Source organism: Schistocerca piceifrons, chromosome 2 (genome assembly GCF_021461385.2).
Source record: "Schistocerca piceifrons isolate TAMUIC-IGC-003096 chromosome 2, iqSchPice1.1, whole genome shotgun sequence".
Classification (NCBI taxonomy): domain Eukaryota; kingdom Metazoa; phylum Arthropoda; class Insecta; order Orthoptera; family Acrididae; genus Schistocerca; species Schistocerca piceifrons.
The window spans coordinates 1,475,665-1,493,483 of record NC_060139.1 but is presented as its reverse complement, the minus strand read 5'-3'; the positions used below and the strand labels follow the sequence as shown (position 1 = coordinate 1,493,483).

At 43.9% G+C, this 17,819-nt stretch overlaps 1 protein-coding gene across 1 annotated transcript in view; it reads right to left on the bottom strand.

Annotated features, from left to right (window-relative positions):
• Positions 1–17,819, bottom strand: part of LOC124777215 (cytochrome P450 9e2-like) — a 63,009-nt gene that overhangs the window by 13,159 nt on the left and 32,031 nt on the right. Inside the window, exons 6-7 of the mRNA XM_047252532.1 lie at positions 17,379–17,600; positions 6,173–6,439 (exon numbers count right to left, since the gene is read on the bottom strand). Coding sequence (XP_047108488.1) covers positions 6,173–6,439; positions 17,379–17,600 — 489 coding nt within the window. The remainder of the gene's footprint in view (positions 1–6,172; positions 6,440–17,378; positions 17,601–17,819) is intronic.

Sequence of the window (17,819 nt, the reverse complement as noted above, 5' to 3'; positions counted from 1 at the left end):
TCCCCACCAACGGCAAAGTCCATGGTTCATGGGGGGGGGGGGGGGGGGAGGGCGGGGTAGTTAGCATTAATGAGCATTAATGTAGTGTGATGAGTTTGTAGTGCCTACTGGGGAACAATTCATAATAAGTAAGTAGCTACAGTTCATTTTCTGTATTAATACTTCCCAGAATTTCACAAACAATACATTTTCTGAACACAATCACAGACTGCCTTCTCCTAGCTAGACACAAATTCCTGTTGCCTTATGTGTGTCTTACATGTATTTCGAGATTACTTAAATCACTACTGTATGACGAGTTAACTAAACAGCGATGTTCACATTTTTTCAGTTTAGTAATCTGGCGAGCAATTTTGGCTCTTTCATTCATGATTCGCACTATCATCTAAATTATTAAATTAATATAAACTGTTTTGGCCGTAGTGGTTGAAGAGAGGCTGTGATCGTTAGCAGCAAGCTGTACACGGTGTATCTAATTTCGACTGTATTTTCAGAACCGATCCCTCGTTTACGAACCTCTCGGTATCATGACAAAATGTCCTAAATGACGAGCCGGCCGTGACTCTTACAAATAGCTTGTGAGCAGCAGCTCTACGAAGCTCCAGCACCATATATCAACCCTTCCTGTAACTCTAATTGTTCAAATGGCCCTGAGCACTATTGAACTTAACTTCTGAGGTCATCAGTCGCCTAGAACTTAGAACTAATTAAACCTAACTATCCTAAGGACATCACACACATCCATGCCCGAGGCAGGATTTGAACCTACGACCGTAGCGGTCGTTCGGCTCCAGACTGTAGCGCCTAGAACCGCAAAGTGACTCTGGCCGGCTAAAACAGAATCCTATAGCCTCTCGATAAATGATATTAAGGTAAGTCGAGACAGAAATTACTGACGCACGAGTGTGCACTCGAGCTAGCGTAGGCGGTAACAGGTCAGAACACCGCTTGTGGAAGAAAATTTCACCGCACTAGGAGGAGACGTGGTTTCGTAAGATTCCTGATCACCGGATTTTGTGCTGGTGTACTGTGTTAAATGCCAAACCCCTGGCAGTGTCTCCTGGACATGTCTGGAGGACATGTGAGATGGTTGATGGTGATCCGTCCGTCGCTCGGCAGCCGCCCCATTCTCCCCCCGTCATACCTAATTCACAATCCTCAAACTTCAATGTTGAAAGACAGCAACGTGCACAAGGAAAGAAAACCATTCCAATCAGGGAGCTGAAGCTGTCGCTTGGGGTCTACCAGACAACATCAAAAGCTCTCCCTCCACAACAGTTTATAACGACTATTCCTGCCTTAGGTCAACAGTGAAGTTCAGAGTTTGTGGCGCGCATCGGTTAATTTGATATATCACCATTGTGACTGGAATCAGTGACTTCCGGAAGTATGCACTTGATAATAATGTTGCTAATTGTAATGTTAGGCAGCCGGCCGCTGTGCCCGAGCGGTCCTAGGCGCCTCAGTCCGGAACCGCGCTGCTGCTACGGTCGCAGGTTCGAATCCTGCCTCGGGCATGGATGTGTTTGATGTCCTTAGGTTAGTTAGGTTTAAGTAGTTCTAAGTTCTAGGGGACTGATGACCTCAGATGTTAAAGTCCCATAGTGCTCAGAGCCATTTGTAATGTTAGGCGCACGTTTAATCTGTCTCTTGCAATGTCCGGATTCGTGGGTTCTCTCGGTTGGTTATTAGGACGTAAAAGAACCTTTCTTGTTGACGAATTTCGACTGCACGTGTATGCCATAGCATGCGCAACATACTGTCCTACAGGGTAAGTTCAACTGGATGTCCAGGAACTTTTTTCCTTTATAATCTGTTTAGCTGTGCTGCTTAAACAAATTTCCCAAATAAAAACAAAGGTGACTCAATGCGCATCTGGCTTGATCCTGTCCTGTTTGGGATGGGAGGGGGGGGGGTCGAAGCAAATTAACGATTTATTCTGTAAGTAACATAAAAACACACGGTTGACTGAGGATTTAACTAAGAACTGTTGTTGTTACTGTTGGTGTTATTGTGGTCTTTAATCGGAAAACTGGTTTGAGCCAGCTATCCACGTAAGACTATCTTGTGCAAGTCTCTACATTTCTGAATAACTAACGCAGAACTTATGGCGCCCACACTTAACCTTTTCTGTTGTTGTGCCTGTATTAGTTTCTCAGTGAGTCTCAAATTACCTGTAGATGTATCAGCAGACGAAAGTTTCTGAGAAGACCTCCATTAGAGACCCGTTAGTAAAGTTCTGTACGACTCTACTGGACAAGTGGTACGCCGCGCTGGCCCCCAGCACCCTCACACAGCGGCCGCAAGACTCCAAAATAATGTTTAATAATTGTTTTTACTGCTACAGTCAAGGTCAGTGAACTGAATGACACACCAAGAGCTGAGGCTGGGTACATAAAACTAAAAGTTAAACTACATTTGCAACTTAATGACAGTCAAAGTAACGTTCCGTTCATTCAGAGCCTCACACGAAATATCTTAGATCTACATCTGCATGAGCACTCTTCAATTCACCATTAAGTGTCTGGCAGACGATTCACCGAACCACTCTCGCACTGTTTCTCTACAGTTCCACTCTCGAACAGCGCTGGGGAGAAACGAACTCTCGGATCATTGCGTGCGAGCTCAGATTTTTTTTTTATTTTATACGATGCACATTTCGCCCTATGTAGATGGTCGTTGATAAAATACTTTCACATTCAGAGGAGAAATTTGGTGATCGAAATTCCGTGGAAAGATTTGGCCGCAATTTTATTTTATTTTAATCATTGCGACCGCAACTCGTGTATCATATCCGTGACACTCTCCCGCTATTTCGTTACAGTGCTAAACGAGCTGCCCTTCTCTGAAGTATTTCGATGTCCTCTGTAATTTATGTCTGATACAGATTCACATACCGCGCAGTAATACTCCAGAAGAGAATTGACAAGCGTCGTATATTCAGGTGCTTTAGCAGACCTGTTGCATCTTCTAAAAGTTTTCTCAACGGCACACAACCTTTGGTTGCTCTTCCCCACAAAATTTTCTGTGTGAACATTCTAGTTCAAGTATTTGTAATTGTTATCTCCAGGCATTTATTTGAATTGACAGTCCTCAGATTTTTGTAATTTGTTGTGTAACTGAAATTTAACAGATTCCTTTTAGTAGTATTCATAAGGATCGTAACACTGAAAATGCAGGATGCATGGCACCAGCTACCGATATATAACTTTTCTTTTAATTGTACGTAAATATTTGTAATTTAAATGCTTTCTTTTAATAAGTAAGGACATTACTTCAGTGTATGTGTACATTTAGGTACAAGTCTGTTGACGTTTCATTGTTTTACTGTGAAACTTATAAGCTCTGGGAAAAAGCCAAAGGAATTGTTATTTGCATCGACTAGCAACGATAATAGCAGTGCTTGTGCGTTGTAAAATCTTTGGGTACGGAGTTGTTGCGCTGAGCACGTGGAAGAGAGGGAAACGGGTTCCAGCGCTTGCTGTGTGCGGAAGTGTGGTGTTATCGCTCTCGCAGTAGAGAGTACCATTTTCGGCGGTATCATGTACGCGTGCCGGCCAGATGTCTAGAGCTGGAGTATGGACAGTGGACGGGCGGAAGAGGCTGTATTAATTACGATTGCCTGTTCCCATAATTAGCCTGGCTCCACAATATTCTACCATCTTCAACAACAGAAGCAGTTCCAGCAACGCAGTTTCGTCGTCGGCTTCGAGTTTCGTCGTATGCACAGCACTGAAGTAAGACTGTTCATTGGTAGAAAGTATTAACGGCTAACCCGGCAGCACAACTGAATGTTATTTGATTGATAAAATTTATTTGAATAATAATCAGTTGAATTTAGGGCGATTGTGTCCTCATTGTCCCCAGACACTATTACCAAGCAGGATCCTTGTTCCTTTTTTTCTTTATATGCTAACTGAGTGTCATAAGAAACAAATTGAATAGTTACAGCCAGTTTATTAATGAATAATTTCACTTTTAAGAATTTTAGCCCCAGTCTACTTTCAATTAACTGTTGTACAACAGAGGTTTCAGAATATGACTAAAGTAAAGCAATTTCATTTTTCAAGAATCAATCTCTGGAAAAAATACAAATCCAAAGAAATGCACAAATTAAAAGTGCAGAAGTTTTATTTATTTTACATACAGCTTGGAGCACATGGCTGTTTGGTTTGGTACGTACTCTAGTGTTCAAGTCAGCAAAAGAGACTCAGTTGTTCAGACAATAATATGAAATCCTATTTGCAAAATAAATAACGGCAAAGTCGCAAGTGCTTACTTTTTTTTTTCTAAATTTCTTTCATGACGTTATGTTGAGGTCACTGAAAGTCATTGTTCATGTAACGAAGTTCACTACTAACATACAGTTTACTTACATACTTTCCAATCATTACTCGATTGCCTTTTTCAAAATTTAATGCCAAACAAAACTTAAGAGTGACTTTTTAGTTTTCTTTATCATTACATACTCACTTAAAATTAGTGTAAAAAAAAAAAAAAAAAGTGGCAACCCATAGTTGCCACGTCAGTGTTTAATAATACATGTTTTTCTTTCCCATCATCTTGTACAGGATTTTGGATGTAAATTGCCTTAGTGGGCTGGCGACCGTTAATTACTTCCTTTTCGTTCATTAGTGTAAATTTTTGGATTCATGATCAGTGGAACCCCTTTCTGTCCAGTGTTGTTCGGGAGTGAATGCACAAAATAACTTTCATTTTCCAAATTATAGCCCTGTGCGGTTTAATTACTTTTATTTTTAGTAGACTTTCCATCAGAAGGGTCGGTTGTACATTTTCCTCCTACTTATTGGTATCACTTCTTCGGGAAAGATAGCCTTTTACAATTAGGAAAAAAATCCATTTGGCATACGCGCGATCCACGGTCATATTTTACATCGCAAGCAGGATAGTCCGATTAGTAAGAGGGAGGCTACAGGATGACCTCAATATTTTCATTATTTAGCGTCAATTGTCACTGTTCACACCATACAGGTATTTTGTCTAAATGATGTTACAATTAGTTTTGATCTTCTGATGACTTTACTAGACGGCAAATGATAGGATCATCTGCAAACAATCTAAGATGGCTGTTCAGATCGTTTCCAAAATCATTTATATAGATTAGGAACACCAGAGTACCTATAAGACTTCCTTACGGATGCCCCTCATTGCTTCGGTTTTTCTCGATGACTGGGCCGTCAGTTACTATGAACTGAGACCTTTCTGACAGCAGATCACGAAACCAGTCGTACTGTATGACGGTATTCCGTAGGCAAGCAATTTCAATGGGAGTCGCTTGTGAAGAACGGTATCGAAAACCTCCCGGAAATCCAGAAATGTGAAATCAAATTGAGACCTCCTGTCGATAGAACTCATAATTTCTCAAGAACAAAGAGCTACTTGTTTCTCACATGAACGATATTTTCTGAATTGTACGTCAACAGCCAGTTTACCTCGAGCAAAATCAACACAATATATTTCTCACAATGCCACTGGAAATAGGTCTGTAATTCGGCGCATTGTCCGCATTTTCTTTCCTTAGTACTGGTGTGATATTTGCAACTTTCTCACCTTTAGGTACGGATCTTTCGACGAGCGAGCTATTGCATGTGATTGCTGTTAGGTTAGCATAGTCTGAAGGGAACCTAACTGGTACGCAGTCTGGACCGCAGGATTTGCCTTTATTAAGTGATTTGAGCTGCTTCGGTACACCTGGTTATCCACTATTAAACTACTGATTTTTGCGGCAGTTCTTTATTCAAATTCTGGAATATTTGCTTAGGTTTCTTTGCTGAAGGATTTTCGTAAAACGGTGTTTTAGTAACTCACTGTCAGTGGCACCATCGCAGTCAGGCTGTTTAGAGTGACCGCAGTTACACGTCGTGGAAATGAAAGAGTCTGTCCAGGAAAACACGAGACTGAATGCAGCCACTGAATTCTAGATTTTTTTACAGTGTATATGCTTTTGTCGTTACCAGTGTCCTAGACACAGCTTAATAATGAAGATAATGACTGACACACATACATAAACTGTTTGTGTAAATAGTTTTCACTAAATATTCAAGCATAAATAGTAGAAACGTAGTGGCAAGTCTGTTTCTATAAGTTAATTATGTCAAATACAAACGTGTGGAGAAGATGGAGACATTAACAGGAACGGAAAATGTCTTACCAATGCAAATACGAGGTCCAACGCCGAACGGGATGTAGGTGAAGGGCTTGACGAGGTGCTTGTTCTCCGGGCTGAAGCGCTCCGGATCGAAGCGCTCGGGGTCGGGGAAGTACTTCTCGTCGTGGTGGAGGGCGTGCGCGGGGATCCAGACGCCGTCTCCAGGCTCCAGCTGGAGTCCGTCAGGACAGGTGTCGGTGGCGGGCAGGCGGTACGGCTTCACGCACTTGCGGTCGGAGTTAGTGCCCGGCGTATACATCCGGAGCGTCTCTGTGGATACAGAACTAGCCGTCGGTTCTCGCTCACCAGAGCTTACACTCACAATACAGTCTGGAGTACAGGAAAAGCGTGGTTCAGGGATTCGTACAACGGGCTGTAATTGCACGATACGTAAATTCAGTGTAAAAGTGGGTCCATGCAGCCAAGTTCACGTAGTTACAGTACCTGATCGAAAGTATCCGGACGGCTGTTAGTGGACAGCAGCGCAGTGGAACCAGAGACCTGGGCTGAGGTACACGATCTACTGCTCATACATGACCCGAAACGGCCAAGCTCCTTTAATAGTGGCAGATGGAAGAAACGGTACAATCCCGATAACATCTTTGTTAGCACGAAACTCGCTGGCGAATGTGGAAAACTGATTGGGGAGCTAATTCCCCACACGCAGCATCGGCCCATAATTTGTACGGTCAGTGCAGTTGTTAAGCCTGAACAAGTTCCTTTCAAAAGAAAGTTCAACTTTAAAAAGGCCAATAGGAAGAAATTTAGAGAGCTCATTGGTGTAGAAATAACAAAAATCCCCCCACAACCTGAGATCTACGACTCTTTTGTCAAACTCGTTCAGAAGGTGTCTAGGGAAACAATACCGCGAGGATGCAGAACGCAGTACATTACGGGACTGTCCGAGGACGCAAAGCCGCTACTGGAAAGATACCAGAAGCTCTTCGATAACGACCCATTTGATGATGAGAAACTTTTAGCAGGCGATGAACTCATGTCTGTCATAGCTGAGAACGGCAAAGCCAAATGGTGTGACCTCGTGGAGAACCTGGACATGAAAGTGAACAATAGGCGGGCTTGGAAACCGTTAAGGAACTTTAACGGTGACGCCACAAAGTCAAACGATAAATTTACTAACGTCACGGCAGACCAAGTCGCCACTACAGTCCTTATGAATGGCAAAATCCACGGCAGAAAGTACCAGAAGCCATTAGCACATGATCCGGCAGAGGAAAATCATCACCTCAAGGCACCATTTACAATGTCAGGACTTACTGCAGCCATTTCCAGCTTGAAGATTAACAGAGCTCCTGGTATCGACGAACTTAGAGTCGAGCAAATTAAAAACTTCGGCATTAATACCCTACAGTGGCTGCTAGATTTGATAAACGCATGTGTAGAAAGGCTCCATATTCCAAAGATGTGGAGGAAAGCCCGAGTAGTTGCACTTCTGAAACCAGGAAAGGACTCTAATGATCCAAAAAATTTCCGACCTGTGTCTCTTTTATGTCACTGTTTTAAGATCTTGGAACGCCTGACGCTAGGTCGCATAGGAAGCGTCCTGGAACAGCCAGATCATCCCACAGCAGGCAGGTTTCCGACCAGGCAAATCGTGCTGCGGTCAAGTCCTGAACCTGACCCAACATATCGAGGATGGGTTTGAGAGGAAAGAGATCACGGGAGTGGCATTCATAGGCCTTTCAGCTGCATATGATACTGTAAATCATCGGAGGCTCCTCAGGAAAGTATATAATGTGACAAGAGATTATCATTTAACATCACTGACAAGTACTTTCCTGCATGACAGGAGATTGTTCGTCTGTCTGCAGGGCAAGAAGAGCAGGTGGAGAAATCAGAGGAACGGCCAACCTGGGGGAAGCGTCCTCGCCCCAGCTCTGTATAATATATATATAAAAATGACCAACCAGTGCCAAACATCACGCGCCAATTTATGTATGCCGATGACACTGCAATTGCAGCCCACGGAAACAATTTTATGGATGTAGAGGAGAAACTAACCAGTACCTTGGAAGCTCTCTCCCAGTATTATGAGGCAAACCACCTAAGGCCGAACCCTGCCGAGACGCAGACCTCTCCATTCCATTTAAAGAACAGGGAGGCAAACCGCGAATTAAATGTAATATGGAGAGGTGAACTTCTCGAGCATTGTAAAACGCCGAAATATCTTGTGTCACGCTGGATCGCACACTGACCTATAAACATCATTGTAATGCCACAAGGGAAAAAGTCTCAACTCGAAACAACATCATCAGGAAACTAACTAGCGGATCCTGGGGTGCAAACCCAAAAGTCCTGAGAACTTCAGCCCTTGCGCTCAGTGTGTCAGCCGCGGAATACGCCGCTCCAGTATGGTCTGCATCAACACACGCGAGAAAAGTTGATGTCGCGGTGAATGAAATGGCACGGATTGTTACCGGATGCTTGAGGCCAACCCCGGTGCACAAAACGTACTTAATCATGGGGATCGCACCGCCCAACATACGACGTGACATCGCTGCCGAAGCCGAAAAAACCAAGCAAGAAAAGGACATGCGTCACCCTTTATATGGACACCAGCCTGCTGACCGACGGTTTTGTTCGAGGAAGGGTTTCCTGTCACGTACCCGAGCCCTGGAAGGTTCGGCTACACAGAATCGTTTGAAAAGGTGGGAAATCGACCTGAGAAACCCCCATAAAGACGTAAAAGAAGAACTGGCGCCTGGTGGAGACCTACCATAGACAGTCTGGAGAACCCTAAACCGTGTGAGGGTAGAAGTGCCAAAGTGAAAGACAAACCTGCAGCAATGGGGTTTCCCAAAAGAGAATGAGAACACTCTCTGTCTGTGTGGTCCTGTCCAGAATCCTCAACACCTGCTTATCTGTCCACATTTAGACCAGCCCTGCACAATGAATGACTTACGGGAGGCATATGACAAGGCCATATTGGCTGCTGAGTTTTGGAAGTTTGAAGTCTAGATCCGGACATGGAAAGTAAGTAGACCTGTTGGTGGACGTATTAATGTGGGGCGTCCCCAGCCTTCGCCTATACCACAGCTTGAAATCTGCTGGCCAAGTTTTCAGTAGAGTGACTCAGCGTCTGTGGAACAATGGCAGCCACGGTGTCTTCAGACTCTGGTCCAACTGTCCTGCCAGTGCAGACAGATTCGGGATTCGTCGGTAATAGCAAAGTCGTTCCATTCAGTTGTCCACGTCTGTCGTTCATCGCACCACTGCCGGCGGAAAAGTCTGTGGCGTTGACTCAGCGGCAAACACGGCAACGGATGCCCCGCTGCAGACGACGTCGGGGCGCTGCTTGTTACGCAACAGACCGAATTTCTCGTGATGCGCCTCGTTGTGTGGCAGAGTAATCCGCCGCTGCCTGTCCCCACGTGTAGTGGTGCAACGAGGTACGTGCAGTCGGTCCGTGGTTCCCTCCAGCATCCTCCAGCCATTACACGTCCGCATCGCAGTTGCCTGGTTCCGCCCGACACGACCGCCAATTTCTCGGGAGGATAATCCGCAGTCGCTATAAGCAACTGTTCTTCCTCCGTCTAACTCCCAAACGTGCTCGAATAACACTCGCTGTCTTCTACGAGGCATACTGAAGCCGCTTACATTAAACACCGCAAGAAAGAACGATGCCAGTAAGTGCACACGGCCGCCTGTTCCCCCCGCTTGCAGGTGTCGCTGCTAGCGTACGCACCGTGCAGTTGTTTACAGTACGCTGAGTGAATCACACAGGCCGCAACCCAGGAGGAACACACGGCACGCGGCAAGAGGAACGGTCATTCGTCAGTGCCTCCTACCTTCGCAACGGTGCTTTTCTGGACACATGTTGATACGACCGTTTTTACTACATTTACAGTCATGAATACGTCCACGCAGTTTGTTTTATTAATGTTCTCCCAGTGTAAAGACCAGTTGTTGTTCAATGTTGTTACCAAAAAACTTCGAAAATGTCGTGAACAAATTGTTTTAAATTTCTAGACGCTGCTCCAATAAACATTCAGATGGTTATACGGTATATTTTTCAAATATTTATGACATGTAAATATAAATATACATATATAATACCGGTATATAAAAAGGGAACCATTTTAACAAACACCTCGAAAACTTTTTGATAAGTTTTCTCCATATTTTTACACTATTCTCCAATAAAAATTTGTGTAGAGACAGGCATATATTTCTTAATATATACAGTATGTACATGTTTATATAATAGCGAAAAATTGTTAGCAAACATCTTGAAAAATTCTTGATTGATTTCCTGCAAATTTATACATGATACTCTAATAAACGTTGGAACAAAAACAGACTACATTTTCAAATATATGTCGTACACAACATAAATATATCATAAGAGAATAACTTTATCAAAAATCTTGACAAAGTCTTGTCTGACTTAGTTAAAATTTTCACATTATATCATAACGAACATTCGGAGCAGCATAACATCCTTTCTAGAAAATATATGAAGTAGATAAAAATACGTGATATGTAAAGGAGAAATGTTGTTAGCAAAAAGCTCGAAAACTTGTTGACTGACTTACTTCAGATGTTCACATGATGCTCTAATAAACATTCATAGGAACAAAGGCTCTTTTTTTCCGTTAAAACTGACTGTGACAGGGAATGTGTTGCACTGTGCTTCGAAAATGCGCAGTTTCGTATCGTTTTTCGAAGTCGGTTTTAACTACAATGGCACAGCATTTACACCTTCAGAAAGTTCGCTTCTCCCATGTATATTCATTCTCCTTATACATAATTTTAGACAAAAATGTACTGTTTTGTTTTCTTCCTTGCAGTCGATTTTAATAGAAAACAGGAATGTTGTATTTACGGCTAACATTGAAATCCTACGTATTTGCAGATTAAAACTATACAAAATACTATCATTCCAGCCATAATCTTCACAGAGCCAGCACCTAGAAAGGTTTCTGTTATACCCTGTATATTAATGATCACAACCCATTCAGCCATTCATTTCAAGCGCCTTAAATTCCCAATTAATTTTTCGCTTGATATAACAATACACAAGGATCTGGATCAGAGAGGGGAAGGAAGACGAGACGGACAGAGAGATGGAGGAAGTGGAGATTGAGAGGGGGGAGAGGGGAGATGTATGGAGAGGGGGAGGAGAAGATGCAGAGAGAGAGAGCTAGGATGAGATGGACAGGGAGAGGGGGCAGGATGCGATGGACAGAGATGGGGAGGAGGAGGAGATTAGGATGTATGTAAAATTCCCATACGTAAATAGAAATTGCGGGGTTTGCTAGTAGGAAATATAAAACCATGTGGTATTCAGTGCGATTGCATTGCTGTTGAAATGCTGCGCGTTCGCAGTTTCCACCTACCCCCTTCTTCTGCTTGCTCAGATAGCACGACGTGTCTATGGGGGGAATGAACCGCCGGAATGAGTGATGGGCATGGCTCGCGAGCTGAATACTTGGCCACCACCCCTGCTATACTCAGTAAAGGCACCCATTATACTACTTATCTTTTGGGTACTAATGACAGTTTATGTATGTTCCTAATAGAATATAAAAATAAGGTGTAAAATATTAAACTAAATGAAAGTTCTTGGCAGATTAAAACTGTATTACGGACCGAGACTCGAACTCGGGACCTTTTCCTTTCGCGGGGAAGTGCTCTACCATCTGAGGAACCCAAGCACGACTGATGCCCACTCCTCAGAGCTTTACTTCCGCCAGTACGCCATCTCCTACTTTCGAGACTTAATAGAAGCTCTCCTGCGAACCTTGCAGAACTAGCACGCCTGGAAGAAAGGATACTGCGGAGACATGGCTTAGCCACAGCCTGGGGGTTGTTTCCAGATTGAGATTTTCACGCGCAGCGGAGTGTGAGCTGAGATGAAACTGGCGAAGTAAGGCTGTGAGGACGTGCCGTGAGCCGCGGTTGGGTAGCTCAGTTGGTAGTGCACTTGCCCGTGAAAAGCAAGGGTCCTGTGTTCGAGTCTGGGTCCGGCACACAGTTTTAATCTGCCGGGAGGTTTCGTATCAAGCGCACACTCCGCTGCAGAGTGAAAATCTCATTCCATTCAACTAAATGTTATATAATTATAAATTTTGAAATGAATACATGAAACTGGTTTGAAATAATACAGATACAGAGTGTAGGTAATACAGCACAATTTGCTATTGACACTTGTGAACATTAGCCTAACTGTACCTGAAGTATGGACAGTTCAATGTTGTTTTAACAACATGTGTCTATACAAGTTTTTTGGCTTTATATGACTCGCTACCAAACGGTATGTTCGTCTTACCATGTAAGCTTCAGTCTGTATGACTGCTTTATGTTTCTTGAATCTTTCTTGATATAATGAATTCAAGTGTGATTCCTATGTTTCTTATACTTTGAAGCACTGACAGTAGCTATACTGTAGCTAAAGTACGAGTACAGCTAGATCTGCAATAAAATACAGATTGATACGCGACTGTTTGCTGTGTCGAGCCCTGAACACTACCCAGCAGTACATTTTAAACTCGATATGTGCGAAAGGTCCGTAGCTTGTGGTCGTGCGATAGCGTTCTCGCTTCCCGCGCCCGGGTTCCCGGGTTCAATTCCCGGCGGGGTCGGGGATTTTCTCTGCCTCGTGATGACTGGGTGTTGTGTGATGTCCTTAGGTTAGTTAGGTTTAAGTAGTTCTAAGTTGTAGGGGACTGATGACCATAGATGTTAAGTCCCATAGTGCTCAGAGCCATTTTGTGCGAAAGATCTACGTCATGGGTGGCCAAGATGGCTCGCGGCCTTGCGCTGGGTTGTGCCACGGCGCGCACTTCGCTGCACACTTGCCCCACCACCGCCCCTGTTGTCTGAGTGGCAGGAGTGGGGAGACGGTAACTGCGAACGCGCCGCATTTAAATAACAGTGCAGTCGCACTGCATACGACTTGGTTTTATATTTCAAATTTCTCAACGACATAGATCAACAAAGAAAACAAATTTTCAGTCTTTTAATTATTTTTGCAGCACTGAAGACATAAGTTTTATCTGGTACAAACTGTCAACATTCGTACAGACGCGGACATTTTCACAGCTTTTGCACTCAGATTTCCACATAATCATGACTTATTTAGTTTCATAATCGAAAAATGCCTTCCATACAAGTGCGTCGATCGAAATATTGCACCACTTTTACAACCTCATTAAGCAGTCAGGGGAACTCTACCTGGGGAATCAAGGTAGATATCGTGGGTAGTTTTAACGTAGGAGAATTTGTCATTTAAACGGGAATTATCTTGTAAATAGTCTTCACGAGTTTGCCGCTCGATCACGTTGTGCAAATTCCACAATATTTCCTCGCAACAACTGTCCGACATCTTCAGGTGGTTCAGCCTTGCTCGTGGCTAGGTACGACTGAATTATCTTGCAGATAAATCAGTTACATCTGCATATGCACTGGGATGCTTTCAGCTGAAACGGCAAACGGTCTCAAAAATACCTCATAAACGGGTAATAGATTGACTGTGTCCTCAGAAAGTTTAGGAAACTACCTTTGTAATTCTTTCAAGGCCACAATGAATTCTTCAGACGATGTGTTTTCTTTTAAGGGCAGTGAGTTCAGGAAACTGCGTATGTCGACATATGTCCTTTCTATAAAGCGATTTTCTTTTTATATGCCTCCCATCATATCAGAGAGAAGTTGTCCCTCACCTTCCAGTGTCTTACTGTGGACAGTGTGCAGTCAATTCCATTTTAAATCCGAGGGTCTGCAATCCATTATGGCTGTTACAATTTTCATTCCTGCAGTTCTTTTTCCTTAAGAAATTCAACAATAGCGAGTTCTTAATTGAAAAATTGTTCCAGGCTTTCGCCTTGACTAAACCAATGTATTTTTCTCTAATATGTATAATGTCTCCGTACTTTTCGGACAGTTCTGTCAAAAACAGTTGCAGCTCACAGTGAAATAATGCGAACGACATCAGAAATTTTACTGTTCGTACCACTAATACCTTCACATGCTGCATGCCTGAAAATTTAGCGCAAAGAGCTTCTGAACAGTGAATCGCATCTGTCGACTGTTGTAATTCTTTGCTGTTTCATTGACAACTAAATCTTTCAATTCTGTCTGCATGATATTGTAATATCGTTTCGAAGCATATCTTTAGTACCCGTCGCTTATGCGACTGCACACGATACACGGTGAACATTAATAAAGCCGACAAACTGCAGCGATGGATTCCTGACTGTAAATGGAGAAAAAAAGGTCCTATGAACATGTTTCCGAAACGCATCGTTGCCACGGTAAATGGCGGTGACGAATGGCGTTTCCTCTGACTACGTGTCTTGTGTTCCTTACGTGTTGCAGGTTGTGTGACTGTCTCAGCGTACTGTAAGCAGAAGAATGCTTCGGTATTCGTGTCGGTAACAAGCCGAGATGGTGTTTCTGTACGGCCAAGCAGAGAGAACCGGTCGAGAGGCAGCACAGCCGTACGAAAACAAGTGCATTCACAGAAACCAATCACATCACACAACATTTCAAGCCCGTTCTGGGCATTCGTGTGATCATTGGTCCTTTCAGAAAATCGAACGTGCAGGGAGGCAGCGGACTGTGCGTGCAACAGACCTGGGGGGCCAGGTTCTGCCGGTTTTTGAGACAATCTTCAGTAGAAGCGCCAGACAAGTGGCCCGCTAACGTGGTGTAAGCCAAAGTGCGACTGTGCCTATCCTGCATGATTACCGCATGCCTTGAAGTCCCTGGAGGCCACTTTGGGCTTCTGTCGTGACGTGGATGCGCCGGGACTGTTTCTTGTCGTTTCACGCACATCGTCCATTCCCGGACACATGTTCAGGGGACCTTTTTTCCCTTTATTTCCAGCCAGGAATCCCTCCCTGCGGTTTATCGGATTTATTAGTGTTCACCCTGTGTATTTGAGAATTCACATCCCTCTCATCTGTCATTCCGATTCATTGTTCAAGGTATGTGACCATAGATCGTTAGACTGTCTCTTTTTGTGCAAGCATCAACGAAAACTGTGGATGTCCTTCACAGAATGAAAAAAGGTAAACAGCGCTGACACCACGGGGATTCTGCCGAACTGAAGAGAGTTGTGCTGACTGGAAAATGTCGCACAGCAGTACTAAGCGAGATGTGGCGCTGTACCGAGTACTTCCAGGGAGGAACGAGCGAACACAATTCAGGCTGATCCTCTGCCCGTCCACGGCCCGAAAATTCAACCCGCGTGAAGTTTGGCACGCCATGGCCGGAGCCTCAGGTACTCTTTCTTGTCAAAATGCCTTTATTTTGGTGATGGTTTTACTTTTGCTTCATAGTTTTTGTCTTTCGTCTTATAAGAATTGTTATTTCATTCCATGCTCTCCTTGAACCTGAGCCAATACCGATTCGCAATGCACTTTCTTCACCAGATACGCTGTTCCTTTTGCTAGAAATTCAATTCAAACACAGTCTTGTTCCGATCTTCCATAAACGAATTTGACATCTAGGTGCGGAGCCGTATCGAAGGATTCATTACACTAATCTTCGATCCCATACCTACACCTTTCCTCATGCCATGAACGAGGGTAGCAAGCAGAACTTCGAACTAGTGTTGCTTGACGGATACATGATAATTCCTGCATCTGTAAGTAGGCTGTTTAGGTTCTTATGTTGGTAACGCCACCGCCACGTAGCGCTCTGTATGAAAATCACTGGCTGTGCTGTGTGGAGACTGTGGCTGGGTGGCATTGTTGGAATTTGCTATTGTAGTGTTGGGCAGTTGGCTGTTAACAGCGCTTAGCGTTGCGCAGTTGGAGGTGAGCCGCCAGCAGTGGTGGATGTGGGGAGAGAGATGGCGGAATTTTGAGAGCGGACGATCTGGACGTGTGTCCATCAGAAAGAATAAATTTTTAATATTGGATATCGTGGACTGATATACATATATATATTATGACTTTTGAATATTAAGGTAAATGCATTGTTTGTTCTCTATCAAAATCTTTCATTTGCTAACTGTGCCTATCAGTAGTTAGTGCCTTCAGTAGTTAGAATCTTTTATTTAGCTGGCAGTATTGGCGCTCGCTGTATTGTAGTAGTTAGAGTAACGAAGATTTTTGTGAGGTAAGTGATTCATGAAAGGTATAGATTATTGTTAGTCAGGGCCATTCTTTTGTAGGGATTATTAAAAGTCAGATTGCGTTGCGCTAAAAATATTGTGTGTCGCTTTAGTGAGTGTCTGAGTACGTCCAGTTCTGCTCAGCTGTTTGAAAATCAAATAATGTAAGAGGTTTATCAGCACAGTAATTCATTAATTTTTCTAAGGGGACGTTTCACATGGAATATCGGTCTCCAAAAGAATCTTTGCAGTCTATAATAGCCGAAAGTACAATGGCAGCCAAGCAACGTATCATTCTCCTACAAAGAGACAGTTACGAGAATTAACTAATGAATGGCCGGTCCAGTTTCTGACATACTGTTTACTTAAGTCAAGATCCAGGTCACTTTCAGACGGCTCAAATGGCTCTGAGCACTATGGGACTTAACTGCTGAGGTCATCAGTCCACTAGAACTCAGAACTACTTAAACCTAACTAACCTAAGGACATCACAAACATCCATGCCCGAGTCAGGATTCGAACCTACGACCGTAGCGGTCACGCGGTTCCAGATTGTAGCGCCTAGGACCGCTCGGCCACTCCGGCCGGAAATTGTGCTTTGGTGAAACGACGTCAAATAGTTGCTTTAAAGTTTTACACAACAAAATTTTCAGATCCATTAGAACAACGGCCTGATTGTGAAGGCCGAAACTGGTCGTCGACATAAATAAAAAAAATATGTGACTGTAGGCTTTCCCGGCGTAAACTATTGATGAAAGTTTCTCGGGCCTCCAGCTGGGTGGTAGCGTTGATATCTCGCGACGTTTCGGGAAGTGTCATACTACCCATTTTCGCCAGAAGATGGGTAGCATGACACTTCCTCAAACGTCGCGAGATATCAACACTACCACCCGGCTGGAGACTAGGGAAACCTTCGTCAATAAATAGAAAATACACCAGCAAGTTGATCGGCATTCAGCAACAGTGTGTAGAGCTGCAGAATAGTAGTATCAAAGCAAGGAAGAGGTAATAATCAAGGAATACGTGGTGTCGAATGTGAGTCTGCGGCTTTGCAAGTGCACGCTAATAAGATCTTGTGGATTGCAGACGTTAACAAAGCTTCGCTGAGTGGAATCGGTATCATCAGCTTACCAGAGACTACCATGTCGAGGTACTGGCAGCCCACGATCTGCTCGTAGCTGGGCTGCCCCCCGCTCTTCTGCATCAGCTCGTCCACCTCCTGCTGCAGCCGCCGCTGCACCTCCTCGTTCGTCGCCAGCAGGTAGCTGCAGAACGTCAGCACGGTCGCCACGGTCTCGAAGCCAGCGAAGAAGAAAAGCATCGCCTGCGCCGCCACGTCTTCGTCGGTGAGTCCTGTCCAGCGCAGAGCAAGACGTCAACAGAACTGACAAGGATTCAACAAAAAGTTTGGAAACCAACCAGATTCGACTGGCAAGAACAATACTGACGCATCACGAATATTCTACGACAACTCATCCTGCATTCGTTTCATATTTATACCCGGAAAAGTTACGAGCAGAAGTCCACATTAAATTAGTCTGTGACATTCCTGGTATCGGCTAACATTTTCTG